This window comes from Pituophis catenifer, unplaced genomic scaffold (genome assembly GCF_029215685.1).
Source record: "Pituophis catenifer annectens isolate HBS135680 unplaced genomic scaffold, rPitCat1.0.hap2 SCAF_12, whole genome shotgun sequence".
Classification (NCBI taxonomy): Eukaryota; Metazoa; Chordata; class Lepidosauria; order Squamata; family Colubridae; genus Pituophis; species Pituophis catenifer.
In genome coordinates this window covers 11,518,709-11,539,027 of record NW_027256892.1, presented here as the reverse complement: position 1 = coordinate 11,539,027, position 20,319 = coordinate 11,518,709, and the positions used below count along the sequence as shown (strand labels likewise).

General features: G+C 41.1%; 1 protein-coding gene across 1 annotated transcript in view; it reads right to left on the bottom strand.

Moving 5' to 3' along the window:
- Positions 1-20,319, bottom strand: part of TCF7L1 (transcription factor 7 like 1) — a 91,516-nt gene that overhangs the window by 15,191 nt on the left and 56,006 nt on the right. Inside the window, exons 4-6 of the mRNA XM_070952203.1 lie at positions 6,121-6,204; positions 2,381-2,513; positions 2,016-2,118 (exon numbers count right to left, since the gene is read on the bottom strand). Of these exons, the coding sequence (XP_070808304.1) occupies positions 2,016-2,118; positions 2,381-2,513; positions 6,121-6,204 (320 nt within the window). The remainder of the gene's footprint in view (positions 1-2,015; positions 2,119-2,380; positions 2,514-6,120; positions 6,205-20,319) is intronic.

Sequence of the window (20,319 nt, the reverse complement as noted above, 5' to 3'; positions counted from 1 at the left end):
ATTTAACGCCAAAACCGGCAACATGGCTTGTAATGCGTCTAAGTTGCAAACAGCAGCAGCAGCCAAGCACCCACGTTGTAGCAATGGCGTGGGACCGGCAACACGGCCCCAACCACCAGCAAACAGTGCCTAGAAACTGGCAACACGGTCTACTTGCACTTCAGACGGCTTCCAAACAATCTACAGACCTTAGAAGGACGATTTCAGGAAGCGATGTTGCTGCCTGGCCATCTGATTCCTCTCTCGCTGCTTCAAAAGCTGCAAACAAAATGGCCACCACCCACAAAATGGCGGCTATTGGTCCTCCGAACAATGCGCGAAATTGCTGCTCTTCGCCTTCCTTGCAGCAAGAAGAAGCGGAAAACCGAAGCCCCAGCTCTCCCAGCAGCAGCAATGGCCTTTCCAAGCCTCTGCCACCCTCACCACACCAAACGATCCACATGGCAATGCTGCCTTAGTAGCAATCCGATCGCTATTGTAATACAGCCTTCAGCGCTGACTCACTTTCTTAAGCAGTCCCTGCCAGCACGATATTTAAAGAGGCTCTGTCCTTTTTCCTATTTTTGAATAATGAAATTGAGCAAATTAATTAATAAATTGAAGAGCCAACTCTCTCCCAGACTGAGTTGAAAAAAACTGAGGCTCGGCCAGGAGAAGTAGGCATGGCCAAAGAAATTTCCAACTCAGTTCTCTGACGTCACAGACAGAATTAACCCATGCTTGGACTCTCCAAGCAGCACACTGGAGAAAAACAGCTTCAACCTCCTCAATCCACAAATTTCACTCAGCTCCACTGACAAAACTTGTTGAAAATCCAACTATGGAAATCAAACTCGATTTATTTGCCAGAACAAATGGTAAACCAGTCTCTCTAGCTCAACTGAGTGGAATAAACTGGAGCTCAGCCGAGCGGACGAGGCGTGGTCAAGGAAATTGAAAGAAATACTCAGTCTCTGGCAAATAGACAAAAAATAACCCATGCTTTGGATTCTCCAAGCAGCGCGCTGAAGAAACCTGGTTTTTCACCTTGTCCTTCGGCAAAGGAAGGTAACAGCCCCTGCTCCCTCAATCCAGTATCAGCACACTCGGACATCTTTTCTCTATCTTTTACATTTTATTGATTTTGTTATAATTTTTGTTTCATTGTCGTTGACAATTGGATAACATACAAGTTTAATGAATTTTTGCTACTATTACTATAAATGTGTAAGAAAAAAACAATGAATATAACAGACGCCTGAATCAAGACACCCTTATAGGCAGCAAAACTTGTATAGTAGTTTTGTCCAGGTCTGTCAAGACTATGTCTCTTTCACAACTTTTAGTTGTCATGACCAATTACCCTAATTTAACAATGAGTTAAATTTCCAATTATATATGAATGGACTGAATCTTTTCAAATTCTTCTCAAGCTTCCTTGCGATGTTATGAGTACAATGGAGGTTTCTGCATTATTTATACTGATGAAATATCTACATTATAGTACAATAATGTACTATACATTCTTAAAATATTCCTTATTTATGATGATGTTAACACAAATACTAACTGTAAGTATCACAATTTAACTGAAGAAATTCCAAGTATATATATGATAATATTTATCACTCTGAACATTACAATAAACTCAATTGTACATTTTGTTTACTCCTCTCTGCTTGCAAGCCTTAGCCACACAGCATATGAAAGACCTTGGAATTGTTTTAAAGATCAAAGGAGAATTTGAACTTCATAAATAAAGGATGTCACATGGATGGTATATCAATGTGACTGTAATGTGCACCTATGTATGTTAAATCTTATCCTGACAAAATAGGAAACTATGCAGAAAAAGTCTCTTGAACAGGTGAAGTTTTAGCTAACTCAAAAGATTAAAGCCCCTGTGGCTTCATGAAATTGATTTATTTCAGAAGTAACACATGTCGGAGTCAAAAACTTTGTACTGAATGAAGACCAACTGGCACTGTAGACAGAAAAACAAAGCAAGAAAGGATATTTAGAGTGGAAATTCCTACTGTGGTACGAGCCATCCCAAAGGATGAGGAATTTGTCCAATGGCACCAGAAGACAACGGATAATAAGGAGAGAGTTCTGAAGGGTGAGGTGGTCGCGGAATTCCTGATAGTGAAGAAACAATAATATACGTTAAGAGTCTCCTCATTAGAATTCTTTTCTATTCTAAACTAGAATCCCTACCTCCCCTCTAGTTAGAAATGTGTAAATAACTTTTTAATTCCAGAATTTCATAAATATCTGCTGATAAACTTACTTTTTTGTGTTGACTCTTTCCCACTCAATTTATTTATTGTGCTTTTCTCTTGGCAAGGCACCCAAACACTTTGATAGGCTTTGGATAAGACTGTGATTTTCAAACACTCACCTGTCTTTGGGTCAATCTCTGGGGAGAGATGGGAAGGTGGTGAACTTGGTGAAAAGTGATCATTGCTATAGGTGATGAGTGGTGTCAGAGGGTGCATGTGATGTGGATGTTGAACTACAGGAACTTTGTTTGACTGCAAGAGAAAAGCAAAAATGTATTTGTAACGCTTCTGACCACGACCAAATCAGGTTCTGCCCAAAAAATTCACAATTTTTTTTCTGCAGCTGATTTCCCCTTCCACGCCATTTTTTTAATAAGCGCCAAATTTCCAAAATTAGGTTCTGATCATGACCAAATCAGATTGCAACCAAAGTTATGGAACGAATTATGGTCGTGACCAGAGATTCTACTGTATTTACTTCTATTTTTAAATCATTTATTACCTGAAAAAACAAGGGAAAAATAAAAAACATTATTTGGGAAGTTAATTTTTCTATTTTATATACATACTCACAGATATAGCATAGGCTTAAACTAGATCTAATACATGAAATAAAATTTTCCGTATGGAAAGAGCTATTTGGTTTGTGGTGTGCTTGAGGTTTCATCACTCTAATTTATCTTTACTATAAATTAAAGGCACCAAACACAACAGAGATCCCTAACAAAACTGCCAATTTCCCTTCACTGAACAAGCTATTTCCCTCCAATTAACTGTTATCAAACCAATATTTTTATGACTTTTAAGCATGCTCAGTGGCCTTCAATAATAACCATTGCCACAGGCATTTTTAACCACAAAAAAAAAATTCTGATACCCAAATACATTTACATAACTCTTTGATAAAGATGTTTGCAAAAAAAAACTATGCTGATGCTCCTCCAGCAACATCTGTTCTCCTAAGTGATTGATAAGTCTATCTTCAGTATTGTTTTCGACAATTTGATCTGGAACAAATTATTTATTATATATATATATATATATAATATGCCGCCCTATCTCCAAGGACTCAGGGCGGCTCACAACAGTAAAAATGCATAGTTCCTCATTAAAAGCGATATAAAATCAAAGTTCCGATTTAAAACAATTTAAAATTCATTAAACACCCCCCCCCCCCAAAAAAATCAGTCCAGGCTGCGGAACAACCAGGTCTTCAAATCGCGGCAGAACGAGCGAAGGTCGGGGCCATTCGGAGCTCCAAAGGAAGTTGGTAGGATAACTCGCCTACTCCTTTTTTAATAAAAAAAATGGGTATAACATTGGCTGATTTTCAGGGCTCAAGTTTTAGGGTTGGGGGGGCTATTTTATCTCAGAGTTCAGAATTTTTGAAAACTCAAATTTGACTTCTGTAAGAATAATCAGTAGTGTTCTGTTTGAGCTTATTAATTTTTAATTTGTTAATTACCAGTTCATCTCTGTAAAGACCATTCAGATCTTTAAGTTAAAGAAATTCTGAGGTTAAAAAAAGACAGACAATGTTATTTATTGGCCATCTCTCTTTTACTGTGCCTTTTATTCCTTTATTATTTACTCATCTCTAATGGGTTCCTCCTCCTGATAATTTCTTTTACTCTCAACATTCCAGCAATAGGCTCCTTAAAAATATTTTCCATTTGTCTTATCAGCAAACTCGTTTTGCCATCGTCTACACTAATATCTATTTTCATTTTGGCAATATTTCCATTTCTTGCTTTTTCCTATCTCTTGACTATGCTCATAAACAACATCCACATTCTCTTGGACTTCTTCACACCGTTCTTAAGTTGTCCAAGCCTGCTCTAGAGAAGATCCTCTCATTTCTGCACAGTCTAAGAACTGGATCCAAAATGAAAACTTGAAATCACTTCATAAGAGAAGCACAATACAACATTGGGAGGAATCCTACTCAAGAAGTATAAATAGATTTCTTATACAGGCACTGTAATTCTTAAATCATTTTGCCTGTGTATGCTTAAGATATGATAATATTTTTCAGAATCACATAATACTCATCATTCTTAACACAAGCTAGTAGTTATCTATTCATTTTAGGATCATCAGATCATTTCGGGGAAAAGCTGAAACTTGTTTTGTTTTCTGCTGCTAGTATGTACATGTTGCAAAATAGTTAACTAGCACACATCCCATCTTGTCGTAAAACAACCATACTGGCAAAAAGTCCATTTTTCTTTTTAGCCAAATTCAGATAGCTAAGAGATAAGCTATTTAAGAGTTTAAACCTTGTATCATCATCCCTAGTATCAAGATCAATATTGGAGGCCTTTCTCTGGGCCACCATAACTTTGAAGGCAAGGGAGGCAGCAACTATTTTTGATGATAACACTCTCACTTTTAAGTCCATTTTAGGGAGACATGCTTGGTACAGTTCCCCCCCCTCCAATACAAATTTTGCTGATACCCTGCATAAATTACTGTCCTTTTAACATGTCTCAGAAAGTTCTTTAATTAAAGTAATTTAAATAAAAGTCATTTAGTTCTGACTATAGAAAATATTCAAAACTACTTTTAAAATGAACACGTATTTGCCAAGAAATTTAACTACATAATAGCAACAGAAGTATTATTTAAGTAAAACCTGATTTCTGGCAATTTCATGGACAGATCCATAGTTTTCTAGGATGAAGAAGTTAGCCCCTGCTGCCATCGTAGATAATTTCCCAATCAAATCCATCCTTGATATATTCTAGAAACATCCCATATAAGCAAGTACTAACTAGGCCTGATCTTTCTTAGCTTTCAAACATAGAAGACTAGCCTGGTGCAGCCATCTCAAGAATGACAACCACATGAACTCACGCTATGCATTACTTAGCAGACTGAAATATGGTGAAGTCACAGGGAAGGTTGCAAATAGCAATCACATGACCATGTTGTCATCATTAGCTGAGCATCCAAGTGCCTGGATTGTGATCATGTGATAGCGGAGATGCTGAAATGAGCAGTCAATGAATAAATGAACATGTTGCTTTACAGATGTTAAAACTCAATATTAAATATTTAGGAAAGTTGTGTTTAGCAAATCAATCCCTCTAAGAATTTTTAAGATTCTAATTTCAGCTACAACTTTTAGTGTCATTCTCTTTGCTCTGCCATGTAATTTGCTATTAACTGTATAAAACTTCTCTCAAAAATATTTCATTTCACTTTCTAAATAAGATTATTTCAAATCAACTGCAGCAGCGTAATTTCTGTCATCATGAATGCTCGGAAAAATCTGAAAAATTTCTTTCAGCATGAATACAATGCAGATCAAGGCTGATCCGTAGTAATGGGGTATGGAGAGGAGTTGAAAGATCCCTTTTTCAGTTAATTAAGAGTCTCACTGTCTTATTTTGCCATTGAAACAAAAGATTCTTCTAGTCACATGTTTTTATGGTGGACTCATGAAAACCTAACTTGAAATTCAAAGCCTGAGGCACAGATATTTTAGACACAGCTGCAAGATATTATGCCTTGAAAATTAATTGTCTCATTTTTCAATGGTTGTTTTTTTCTTGAGTTTCTTTTTGCTAAACCAAAGAATGCTTCTTTAGAACACTTGTGGTACTGATGAAAATGATCTTCGTAACGAACTAGTATCATGTGAGATAGATTACTATCACACAATAATTTATAAGGAATCATCTTTCCCTTTATTTTTTTAATTAGAAATTCAAATTTTTATGCCCCACCTTGAACGTAATAGCTTCAGTAATACTAAACTAACTGTGCTGAAGGAATATAGATGTAGGTGTATATATTCATAAATAAACTTTCATTTAACAATCACAAGACCTATAAATGAACCACTAGCACTTACTAAATGGGCAGGAGAGGGAGATCGTGCATCCTTTAGTGTAGCTCCAGCTGGTACATCTAGAAGTGGCCATTTCACCTGAAGATACTGAAAGAAATCAGATTAAAGGACATAACTAATCACCATGAAAAAATAGTATTTTTTCCAAAGCTTAATTGTCAAGTTTAGTTTAATACAAAGGTTGTTTTTGGTGGGTTATTTTTTAATATCAGAAATCTCTTCAATGGTTGTGGTGTATTTTTAGCCTAACACCAAGATAGTATTATAATTCTGGGAATTTGGTTCCTCAGCACTGGTTTTCAAGCTGCCTAGGTAACCTAAAAGTAATAATTTATGTAATGTATGTATGTATGTATGTATGTATGTATGTAAGTAAACATTAGAGCAGTGATGGCTAACCTTTTTGCCATCGCGTGCCAGAAGCAGGGGGTGTCGCACGCACGCATGCCCACACCCATAATTCTATGCGTCCTGCCCCCATGCATGCGTGCACAACCCCCACTCTGGCACACAATGGTACATAAACCTGTTTTTCTCTCTCCCCAGCTTCCAGAGCCTTTCTAGGAGTCTGGGGAGGGTGAAAACGGCCTTCCCAACCACTCCCCGCGGTCCTTCAGAGGCCAGAAACAGCCTGTTTCCCTACTTCTGATGGGCCCAGAAGGCCTGAAAATCAGCTGGCCGGTGCATGCATGCACGCCAGAGCTGAGCTTGCATGCCAACCGATATGGCTACACATGCCATCTGTGGCACGCAGGCCATAGGTTCGCCATCACGACACTAGAGTATATTTCTGATATGAAATGGGATAGGGAACAATTGATTCAGCAAAATTTAGTAACACTTACTAACACTAACACTTAATTACTAACACTATATACCAAATGTTATAGAAGCCAACCATAGACAAATCTAATTGCACTGTAACTTGTATCTTCAGTTTATCAATATTCAATAACTATTGATTTATTCTATATTTCAATGGTCAAACTGAGAATGCTCTTAAATAAGCCAACTCACTAACACTCAGTATGAACTATTTAAAACAAATCCACCAAAGTACCCTTCAAAGCTTAAAGCATGCACATTAATTTTAGTTTCACGTTCAAATGTAAATGCATTTTTCTGTAATTTTCTAGCATTGATAATGTACATTGGTCTTTGTTACTGGACATAATAAAGCTATTTTGCATTGTATTTCTAGCAGAGAAAGATAAGTATCTCATGCCATTATAGCTGAATACATGGATCCTGTGAAATGTTGGAGATTTGAGAATGTGGACTGGATGAGTTGCAGCTGTGCAATGGAATTTCCCTAACACACAAATCTTCATGATGTAAAACAGCTGGAAGGAAATCCCAGCATGCTTTGTTTGGAGGCTGAACAACCAATAATTTAAATGGAAGATTAACCCTTCAACTTAAAACAAACTTTCAAATTTCCTCTAACTATTTATTTCAGGTGGGAAATGGTGCATAAATGCCTAGAAAACTACAGTCTCTTAAAAAAACAGACAACTATTCCTAGGCCGAAACAAGAAAGGTAAAAAGCATTTTTAAAATCAGATAAATTTTATCTCCTTTGCCACCTATCTAATTCAAATCATGCAGACATAATTAACACTGACAATAGTTTGGTAGTGGCATGCATGCAAGTTATCTTGATCTATTTCTGTTTTGATATCTTTTTTAGGTATTACAAACTTTTAGGACACATTTTAGTGCACATAAATGCTTTAGAACTTTTTTTTCATCTAGTAGAGGATAAACTGATATCATCCTTTCTATTGAGTGATTGCAAGATTTTCACACAATGAAATAGTTAAAACTTTTTCAGTATTTTGGGAAGGATAAGCTAAGAGCAAAGAATTACAAAATTCACACATATAATAGTCACATTAGCATCTTTTACAATTTTCAACATGTTTGTGGATGGCAGAAGAAATACAGTAACTGAATAGAGTACTTTTGGCTGACAGAATATAAAATATTGCACATGCCTGAACAGATTGCCTTGAAAATTACCTTGAAAGTAGAAGGCCCAGAAGACAACCTTTGAACAGATTTATTCAAAAGACAACTGAAATACAATCTGGCTACTCATTTCATTATAACAATTTAACCACTAAATCAGTATTCCACATTCATATAGATATTTTACAATATTTATAATATACCCCAATCTTAATGGAGTCTATATGTTGGACTAAACGTTGTAGGATAAGAAACAAAAATATTCCAAAATGTTTTGTCTCCAGTCACATCTTCAAAATATTTTTATACTCTTATGCCTTATTCTCTCTACTCTTATTTTTAATTCAGCAAAAAGTATTCCTGTAGGATAAATTCCTAGTGATAGGAATGGTAGGATAAATTTCCTGTTAAATTACAATACTGCTACAATTCCTTGCAGATAAACTGAGAAGAAAGTGCCTTTTAGGGCATTCAAATCAATAACCTTGGTTTGTAGACCAAAGTCTTAAATTCACAAGAATCAATTTCTTTAAATGAACCAGTTTCAAAAAATAACTTTTGTTTTGAAAAGTCTCTTTTCTTATGTTCACTATCTCAATAATGTCCCCTTGAGTGTAACAACCAGAAATAGTTTCCCCCCAAAAAAACATTCCTTATGTTGTAAAATATCCATTTAAGACCTGGGTTAGGATCAGTTACCTAAGGAGCATCTTCGCTAGTTTGTATCAACTGGACTTTTTAAGAGGATATAATGAGATTTTTCACCAGGTCCCGTCCGTGTCCGTCCGCGCCCCCCCCCGGGTCAAAGATAGTCAGGTGGCTTTAAAAGGCAGTTTTTTTCTATAGTGAATTTCTGAAATTATAAAATTTATGAAATTCCCTTTCTTAGTGAGGCTCAACTGGTATTCACATTAGCATAATTTGAGTGCCAAGTGAAAGTACTATTTTCCTCAGGGTTTTAATTTGTATTTTAGATTTTGAACAACCTTCTTACCATTGCCTAGCTTGTATGGTTTTTCATTTTGACTTTATTGCCTCTTATGTTTTTATTCAGATTGTATATTTTAACGTATTTTACTGCAGACCACCTAGAATGCAGCTATTGGGCAGTTCTAAATTTTAAAATAAATTTGATAAAAATAAACAAACATGGTTCACATTCACTCTAACTGAACTTGCAAGTTAGGACTTGAAGTAAGAAATGTACTGGGATTCACATTTCAGTTTTAGATGAACAATAAATTCAGTTGAATTATAGTGAAAAAATTTAAGTGTTGAATGTCCTGCAGAAACAATCTAAAACAAATTGTACCAGCAATTTGAGATATTTTTTTTATCCTTCCAAGAGGAGAGTTTACAGTTTGGAAAAGGTCATTTAGACCTCACAGTCCAGTTCCCTACTCAGTGAAGGAATGCAAATTAAAACACCCCCGACTGATGACAATCTAATTTCTACTTGAACACATCTAATGAAAAACTCTACCCACTATATCTCAGATAAGAGGTTCCAATGTTGAACTGTTACTCTCAGGAAGTTTTGATCTAGTATTTAATTGGAATCTGCCAATTATGCCTTTCTGTAACTTAAATCCGAGAACAGGTCTTGCCCTCCTCTTACATGACATCCGTTCACATATTTGAACTGTACTATCATATATCAGTGGCCTTTTCTCAAGGTTAGACACAAGCATATCCTAAAAACTTTAAACTCATCATCATCATGACTGTTCTTTTCTGCACCTATTCAAACTTCCTTCTTAAAAATCTAGTGGATTTGGGGATTTGTATACAGTTCCTAGTGGATAGACCAAACCCTATGCTCTCTGAGGCCTAGTAAAGATATAGTTAATACTTTCACAGCAGTTATCGGGCGTCTATGGAAAGCAGCTTTATTTGTTAGCATCCAGCACAAGATTAAGGCCAGATTTCACATTCCTCCTCGGGAGCAGAGCAAACATTTTGAATTTTGGAGTGACTGCCAATTTTGTTATATTTTTTTAAAAAATATGAAAGTATTCAGGATTTTTCCCTTTGGACATGAGAAGCAAAAATTGGAAGGTGACCAATGAAGAAACCACCTTTGGACAAAGGAAGTGGGATTTGTGAATACTTGACATGAAACAGGAAGAGAGCTTATCTCATTCCCATAAAACATACAAATAGTCTACTGTAACAGACTACTTTGTCCATAATGCAGAACTGTTTTTCTTCAACCTTTTTTACATTTTAGCTGTAAAATCCAGCCTCAAAACTTAAAACTGAATACAGCCAAAACTAACAATACCAGGATAAAAATGAATGAAAATGCACAAGCAAACATCCTTCCTCCTAAGCAAAGGAAAAGACAACTGGCCTCCCAATACCAACTATGAGCTAAAAGGATTATTTCCTTCAAAATAACTCCTTTAGGCAGCAATTAAAGAGCAATTCTTGTAAACTTGATGAACCATTACAAAATGTATTACTGGCAGTTATTACAATAAAGCATCATTTGCAAGGAAGCACAAATTTAAGTTGAAGTGGTTAGTTTCTACAAACTTAAGCTTGGTAGCCTAATATTTTTCTGTAGGCAAGATTGCATGATATGCTGAACATGACTGTGTTGTCCCTAAGTAGAAGATGTATACCTTGGTACTGCAATAATTACAGATTGAGGCCATTAAAAAAATCTCCTATTTGTTTTCTTGCAGACATCAAATGTTTGCATCAGTGTCTGATGACATTGCCTAGTTGGGTAATGAAATGTCTGCAAGCAAATAAGCTCAGAGAGCAACAAGAACTCTACAATTCAACTCTGAGGATTCACAATGGCAGAGTCACTGTACTAAACTAATCCATTTCTCAATCCTTTAGTTTTTAGCAGTGCTGTGGAGTCGGAGTCGAGGAGTCGGAGTAAATTTTGGGTACCCGGAGTCGGAGTCGGCAAACAATGCACCGACTCCAACTCCTACTAAATTTAGATTGGAATTTAAAAAAAAAGCAAATTTAAATGTCCCAAGTCACAAAAAGTTATAATTAATGACTTCTCTACTGTAAGAATAAAGACCAATGCATGCAGTGCCTCACGTAACCGCAAAACGAACATGTTAAGTGACCGTGAAGAAGCATGCTTTTCATGTGCTTCACTATATGGCACGCAACGCACAATTAGGAGCGGCAATACTTATACTTTCCAAAGTGTTGTGTTCTGCTGTTACAGGGAACGCAGCGCCTATGGGTAACCTAGCCTCTCACTGATAAGGGATTAAGTAAATATGTTTTTTTGCAGAACTAGAGACACTTGTATAAGTGAAGGGAATGGAGGGTCAATAGTTCCAAGACTGAAGCTATAAACCATTGGAAAAACTGCTGTCATTCAGCTAAGGCTATAAAAACTTGTAAACTCCGATTGTTAGCTTAAATTAATTAGATTAATTAAATTAGTTAGATTAATTAAATTAATAAAAAAATTAATAAAACTTTGTTGTTTTCATCGTGTTTATCTTTTGCTTAAACTGTTCAATACAGTAGACTGTTGGCTTCCCAGCCAGTAGTCCTGTGGTAATGACATGTATGTTGCCTTTCTTTCCTTCAAGGAATGTATAAAATACATTCGCATATTAATACAGAGGAGTCGGAGTCGGAAGTACAAAAAACTGAGGAGTCGGAACATTTATCTCCCGACTCCACAGCCCTGGTTTTTACAGGACAAAAAAGACAGACCACAGAATAAAAAAAGGAGTACAGCAAAAATGCCATTCAGATCAATCCAGTGCTTCATTCCTGACTGAGACTGAATAACAAGCAAAGACAACAGAAGTAATTTGAAGTATAGATCAAGATTATAAGTAACACTCTTTTTTTAGCCATAATCTGGAATATTTCCCTTGGGACAGATACATACAATGAACATTTGTGTTGCTGCAGAGTGTCTTCCCCTTTGGGGTCTTTTAGTGTGGGTCGGAGGGGGACAGAAATTCCAACTTGAGGTCTGCTTCGGTCTCCTGGTGCAGGGCTTTGGGTGAAGGCTGGGAGGAAGTGTCACTGGTGGCGAAGAGCTGGAGGACCTTGTTCCAGTGGGGCTGGATCATGGCCTGGAACTGGCTGACCATCTCAGCCAGTTGAGCCTCCAGGAGCCGGGACCTAGCCTTGTACTCCTGGAGGTCTTCCCTCTACTTGGAAGGAACGTTGGTCTTACCTGCTACGATCCTTCTTGTTGAGTGGAGGCAGCATACAGGCATGGGTTGTCCTCATCTGTTAGCCAATAGGACTGAGACTGTCAAAGTTGCAAGGATACGCCTATACCAATGGTCCCCAGCTTTGGTGAAGGAATAGCGACAGCCTCGACATGTCATGATCAGAAAAACAATAAATAAATAGTTAAACAAACAACAAACAAACCACCCTCCAGCAGACCAGGCCAGCTCTTAACAGGGTGGGGCTGCATGCTGCCACCACTCAACGAGAAGGATTCTATCAGATAAGACCAACATTCCTTCTCCATTGTAGTGAAGGCAGCATCCAGGCATGGGACATATCAAAGCAGTGCTGTCCTTACGGGTGGGTAGCAGCCTGGCCCTAGGTCTTCTCATTAGAATTAACCCGTTGGAGGATCTGCCTCCCAAAGGCCGCCTCAGCAGAAGCATATATGTCTAGTTTATAGTGCCTGATAAATGGGGATGGGGATGACCAGGTAGCAGAACGGCAAACCTCCTCCAGGGACGCCTGCGTAGCACACGCCGCACTTGTGGCCGCACTGAGTGGAGTGTGCCGTAATACTCTTGGGCAGTGGAAGGGCCTGCATCTCATAAGATTTGGCGATACACGCCCGAATCCAGCGGCCCAGGGTCAAAGGAGTGACTTTGGCCCCCAAGGAGGCCGGCTGGAATGAGACAATGAGAGACTCCGTCTTCCTGAAGGAAGAAGTCCTTTTTATAGAGTGCTCTCCACACGTCTAACGTGTGCCATTTCTGTTCCAGCGCAGGCACTGGGGTGGGACAAAAATTTGGGAGCACCAGCTCTTGGGCCCTGTGAAACCACGAATTAACTTTCAGTAGGAAAGAAGGGTCTAAACGTAACACCACCCAGTTGTCATAAAAAACACAAAGGTCCAGACGGACAGAAAAAGCCGCCAATTCCGAAATCCTCCTGGCCGAAGTTATGGCGACCAGGAATGCCACCTTGCATGAGAGAAATCGCAAGGAGGTCTCTCGCAGCGGCTCAAAGGGTTCCCCCATGAGGGCCTGCAGGACCATGGTAAGGTCCCAAGTTGGAAAACGGTGAACCACCAGAGGCCTAAGATTTGTAGCGCCCCTGAGAAATCTGCAAATGTTTGGGTGGTAAGCCAGGCAGTCCAGACCTCCGCAGGAAGAAACAGATGACAGCGCCGCCACCTGGCGACAAAGCGTGTTGGGCGATAGCCCCTTGTTCAGACCTGCTAGCAGAAAGGCAAGAATCTGAGGCACCGACACCAAGGTAGGATCCAGGCCCGACCTACACCAGGAGCAAAATGCTCGCCAGATGGCATCATAAATTCTGTTGGTCGAAGCTCTCCTGGAGGCCTGGATGATATCAATGACCTCGGAGGAATAGTTGTCCTGGCTCAGAGGTCTCCGTTCAAACGTCAGGCGAACAATTGGAACCACTGAAGGTCCGGGTGGAGCAATGCCCCCTGAGGGGGAGACTGTCCGGCGGTATCCTCCAGAGTCTGGCCACCGAAAGGGCAACCAAGTTGGCAAACCAAGATCGCCGTGGCCAATGCGGAGCTAGTAGGATCACCTCCGCCCGTTCTGCAAGAATCTTCCTTACCACCCTCGGGATGAGGTGGAAAGGCGTAGAGCAGTTCTGCTGGCCAAGGGCTGTAAAGTGCATCAACGCTCTCCGCTCCCGGAACCGCAAATCTTGTAAAGAACCTGTCCAGGTGAGCATTGTCCGGGGTGGCAAAGAGGTCCACAGTCGGTTGTCCAAAGCGCGCCGTCAGCTCCTGAAACAAATCCGGATGCAGGTGCCACTCTGAGCCAATCTGCCTGAACACTGGCTGTCCCTGCAATGTGCTCTGCTCTCAATGGAGACACTCCACCCAAAGACAAAGACGTTCAGCCTCATCCATAAGGGCCCTGGATTGGGTTCCCCCCTGCTTGTTAATATGTGCCTTAGCGGCCACATTGTCAATTAAAATTAGTAGGGGCCTGCCAGACACCAGGTCTTGGAACTCCCTAAGGGATAGGTGGACCGCCCTGAGTTCTAGCCAATTAATGTTGTGGGCTAAGTCCAACTGAGACCACTTGCCCTGGGCCACCCTATCCCATAGGTGAGTCCCTCAACCATAGAGACTGGCATCAGTCGTTACTGTCAGGCGCTCAGGCTCCTTAAATGCACAACCTTTAGCAAGCGCTGGGGAAACCCACCACTCTAGGGAATGCAATGCCGCAGGAGGCAACCTAACCTTGTACAGGGAAGTGCTGGTACCTGCCCTCTGATAAGGGAGAAGAAACCACTGGACTGACTTGGCATGCAAGCGTGCCCATGGCACAATTGAAATACAGAACACCATCTTGCCCAGAAGTCGCGAAAGCACCGCCAGGGGCACCGAGCGAGCCCCCTTAATGTGATTTACTAGCTAAACCAAGCTCCCCTGGCACTCCTGGGAAAGGTATACCCTGCATGCAATGGTGTCAATCTCTGCTCCCAAATGCAGCAACCTTGTCGTTGGCATCAAATGACTCTTTTGCTGATTGATAGAAAATCTGTGCTCCTGAAGCACCTACATAGTGACATTGAGGTCCACACATACCTGGTCCCTAGAGGTGGATTGGATCAGGATGTCGTCCAGATAACACTGGACGCGCATGGGACGAGCCCGAAGGTAGGCCACTAAAACTGCCAACACCTTCGTGAATACCTTAGGTGCTGATGAGAGGCCTATTGCCTATGACCTGAAAAAATGGGGATATGTAAATAAGCCTCAGTAAGGTCAATAGAGGTGAGGAAGTTGTCCTCCCTGACGCTGTCCAAAATGGACTTAAGAAAATGAATCTTGAACCGTTTGTAAATAACATAGCGGTTCAGTCTTTTGAGATCCAGAATTGCTCTATACACCCCACTCCACCCGGAGGCTTTTGGAATTACAAAGAGGATGGAATAAAACCCCATCCCCTGCTTGACCTCTGGAACTGGTTGAAGAGCATGTATATCCAATAGGTGTTGGATAGCAGTTTCCATGAGGCCCCTCTTAACCAGATTACCTGAAACAGGGCAAGAGATGAAAAACCTCGGGGGAGCAGAGAGAAACTCTAAGGAGAGGCCCAAACAGACCGTCCCCAGAACCCATGCATCCGTCGTGATACCCTCCCAGTGCCTGGCAAAAAAGGCCAGGCGTCCCCCAATGGAAGGGTTCGTGAGGCAATTAACAGTGGCGCCGGTAAGGACGGCTCCCACCCACCCTCGAAAGGGCTGCCTGGGTGGGAATTGCTTGAATTTCCCTGCCCTATCCTGATTTTGATCCTGCCTAGGGTGGAATGGGCGCTGCGCCCTAACTGAACCAACCCCACATCAGGCCCCCTATAAGACTGGCGCCTGAAATATGGAGAAGGGTCTGTCCGTCGTGAAAGGGATGGGAGGACCTTACGTTTCTCCTTAGTCTCAATGAACAGCAGCTTCAGCAACTCTCCAGATGCTTCTCCGAGAATGGGGCCGAAGCCAGTCACCATTTTTGCTTGGCATCTGCCTGCCACCGTCCGAGCCAAAGAAGCCGCCTAGAAGCCACAGACGAACTGATGGCCTTTGAGGCGAACCTCGCTGCTGCCAGTGTTGCATCCGCCAAAAATTCAAGGGTGGCCGACAACTTATTAAGGTCCTGATGGACTCGCAGGTCTGTCACCGGGTTCTTGTCCTGCAATTGTCTGAGCCACAGCAACGAGGCTCGGTTAAAGAAAGACGCTGCTGTCGAGGCTTTCACGGCCCATGCTGCTGACTGATGGACCTTCTTGATAGATTGCTCAGATATCCTCCAACCGGAGGGCCTCTTCCGGGGCATCTGACATGACAGATGAAGTCACTAATGCTACAATTGGGCCATCCACAATTGTAGTGCCTGTGACAAATCTGGAGCCATGTTAAAAAAGCATCTATCTAGGGATCTGGGATTCGCTCCTGCCCCTGGGGTGGCCTACTGCCTATGTAGCACATCAGTAAACAATGATGGAGCAGAAACCACCTTGGCCTCTGCCTTGGGTTTGGAAAACAAGGAGCCACTGGAATGCCCTGAATCTGGAGGTGGATCCACCACTGGCAGATGTCCTGCCAAACGTGCTGTACTGGAAGCCTTATACAACAAGGACTTCAACAAATGGGGGCAGAAAAGCCCAACAAAGGAGGGCTCGTCAGGAGATAATCCTTTATCCTCCGAGAGCTCAAGCTCTCTATCCATGTCCTCCTGAACATCAGAAGCATCAGAGGAAACCGGAGAGTAAGAACCTCGAGGGCGTGGCAACTTCCCTGAAGCATGCCCTTTGAGGGGCACATCAACTGACTGAGAATCCTCAGATAGAAGGGAAGCCTCCCTGTGGCTGTGACTGCGCTGCAATCCAGCTGCTATGCCCCTCTCTATGGCTTCAGAAATAATGGTCTCCATATTAGGTGGAAATTGACCATGCTGTTTATCCCTAGAGCGGGCATCCGCTGAAGGCGGGGCAAACGTTGCCTCAGCAGTCAAGGGTTTACGCTTGGATGGCTGTTGCCATGTCACTGGGGCAGAAAAAGGATCTGGGAGGGAGTCAAATAGAGCAGCTAGGTTGCCAGGGAGATTGCTGGCCAAAGGCTGCTCAACAGCGCCATCTGGTGACAAGGACTGCATAAACCTGCTGTCAAACTCTTCAGTGACCAACTGCCACTCCTGATAATGGTGGGAAGAGGTTGCTGCCTGACCTTGAGGGGCATCCCTGCCTGTGTCTGATGCCCTGGCAATATCATTTTCAAGTGCTTTCTGGCACCTACCTGCGTCTCTCTCTGCAGCTTTTGAGGGCTTTGCGGTTCTCCGCGATCTCTTGGAGAGCTTAGCCGCAGCTCTTCTGCTAGCAGACCTCGATCCTGAGGTCTCTGCCCCTCCAGCATCTTTCCTGGGAGCTTCACCCTGCTCCTTACCAGCCGAAGCATCAGTTCGCCAAGTGGCTCCACCGCTGACTCCGGGTAGCAAAAGGCTCTAGGGTCAGTGCTGTGAAAAAATTGAGCTGGCTGCCCTGTCAGACCCACTGGCTGGTGGGCTGATGTGCTGCCACGTGGCCTTCAGCGGGCTTGTGCCAAGGCACTTCCCACTGGAACGATGGTGGCACAGCTATGCGATGGAGATATAGTTGCCACAAAAATTCCTATCAAAAATAAAATACGATCCAAAAAGTAAAATAAAATAAATTGAAATAAATTAAAATAAAATAACACCCAAAGGTATCCAGGAATAGGTTGACCTATTGAAAAACACGCCTGTCCTCAGCTAGGACTGGGACAAAGCTGGGGACTGTTGGTGTAGGCGTGTCCTCGCAACTTTGACAGTCTCAGTCCTATTGGCTAACAGCAGATGAGGACAACCCATGCCTGGATGCTGCCTCCACTACAATGGAGAAAACCTATGCTTGTGGTCCTCAGTGAGGTGCTTCTACCGAGCCTCCTTCTCGGTCAGATCCAATTTGAACTGAGCTGTTCTGCCAACTCTTTCTCATGGTGGCTGCTTAGCTCCAACAACTGCTTCCTGTTGGGGCCCTAAGGAGCCTGGGCGGAGAGGTGAGGAGTTGCTGGGAGGGGAGGGATGAGTAGAGGCGCTCCTCGATGTGAGTGACACTGAGTTGGCCAAGCCGATCCAGCCGGTCATTAGGCAGATCATATTAGTGGTCCGCGAGATTTAATATTATGAATTTAATTTCGGTAATTTAACCGAAATTACCTCAGGTGATTTAACCTGAGGTCTGAAAGGTTGGTGATCCATTTTAGATGTTATTTTTCAGAAAATAATGTGACACAAGGAAGAAAGAATGTGACACTAGAGCAGAAAACAACACTGAGTTGCCACTGAGATTTCTGAAGCTAGTGCTGAAACTTTGCCCTTTGTGCAGAGCTGGGCTCAGGACCTGTAATCAGATCTTAGTCTCCAAGGTTCCTGCAACAGCCAATTGAGGGCAGGGAGCCAGGGGCTGTCATCTGTACAAGGAGTATGTTTGGTATGCATCTGGCCCCATGACTCCCAACAAGCTAGCTCAATGACCTACAGTACACTCTGGACTATGAGTACAGTAGTAGTAGTTTCCTAAATGATTGCCTTTGATCTACTCTCCAAGACCTGAGATCAAAGCGGCTGCTTAGATTGGGGAACTCCCTGGATTTGGCTGCTGTACAGCTCCAATCTGTTTCCAAACATTGAATGGTGGTGTGAGTTCATTTGCCGTTTACTTTTAAAAGACACCTATAATAGTCAGCGTTACTAGGGCAGCAAGCACTACCCCATTCAATGACTCAGCTTTCTTGGAACCTCTGAATGGAGAATGACGGAGAAGGCAAGACACCTAAAATACCTAAATATAAACAGAAAAACCTAATTAAAAGTCCTACATGTTGTCATTTTCCAGCTGGTATATCTTACACTCCACCCTTCTTTTATACTCAGCATGCTTGGTCACAAAATGAGCTTTCTAATCCATTTTTATAAGTGGAGAAACTGCTGCAAACTGGGGCAGTAGTTTGTTTTGTTTTTTTTAAGCTATAAAAAGCATTTATTTTTTTACTAAGTTCAGAGAACAATATGCAAGGCTGGAGACATATTCTGAAAGCATACAAGGAATAGGAGAAGTTTAAAAGGGTTGATGTGGAAAGTTGAACAACACCTCTGAATTCAAGAAAGCATCTCTTGTGCTGGAATCCATGTGCAAAAAAAAGAGGAAAAGAAAGCTGGCAAGTGAGTGAATGGCATATTGAAGCTATAAAAGTTTCAAAATGGTTACATTCCAGAGAGATTAGAACAAGCCCTAGTTGCTTGTTACCTTCCTTTTCTTCCTTGTCTCAGCAACTGGGAGAATGAAAAGGATTTTAACTATTTCTTTCCCACATGCTGTTGTGCCACACACACAGTACAATGCATCCTGCTGTCTGCAAATTAACCTGCCATTTGCCAAACAGCTTCTCCTCAGCTGGGGATTAAGATTCACCAATTCATACAACAATCCACCGGGTCTGCAAACCTAAGCCTGAACAATGGGGTATAGACAACAGGCCCTGGCTTGCTCACATCTGCTATAGTCATTTCAGGAACAGGTCTTTACTCTGGGAGAAACCTGTAGTAAACTAAGAGGAGGAAGAAAAAGAAAAACAGAGTTGCTATAGCCAATTAGGAGTGTTTTTAAAGGCCAGATTTCCTGCCTCTTACAGACACTGCATTTGAACAACCATTGGCAAGCTTTCCTTTGCTTTACAAGTACTTAATACACTGCGCGGGGTTAAATGCTCATAAAAATCTTTAGCTCACATACCATAGTGTATTAAAACTTTAAAACTGCTACCAGTTGCAAATAAGAAGGAGTGATCGGCTTCACAAGACCTCATCGTACATTAAAGCACGTATTAAAGGAATATTCAAATTATGGAGTCTCATGGCCATAACCTGCCTAATTTTAAATGACTGAATTTGGACTGAAGTTGAAACATGTGGAGGGAGAAACTGAAGAAGGATATTACAAGCAATATATGAACTTGAAACCCCCACATGACAAGATCCAGGATTTAATCTGCAGATAGAAGTGGTTAAAACCAAATGGATTAAGAGACTGTTCCAAAGAATTTAGAATTAATTCACTCTTCATAATCTACTGTAATGCTATTTCAAAATAATCCATTATACTGATTAGAAGTCTCTGTAGCTAGCTCAGAAAAAGTAATCCTATTTGTTGATTTTGAGAAGCATTTTGCTGCCTGAAATAAGATTATTTATACAATTCAATGTCAATTTGGAGTGGAGAATATTTTAAAGTATGATATATGCAAATATTTCAGTTACATGTTAATATAATATAATATACAATATTGGAATTCTTTGTGGACAAAAGTCATAATGGCAAGATATAAATTTATTCTTTTTGCAGAAAATATATTAAGAAAAAGTGTTTTTGAAAGCTGACACATTTGCCTAAAAGATTTGAACAGTTAATTTAAATACAGCCACATGGATAAATTTTAAATCCACAGGAAGAAAAAACGAATGGTTAATAATATATA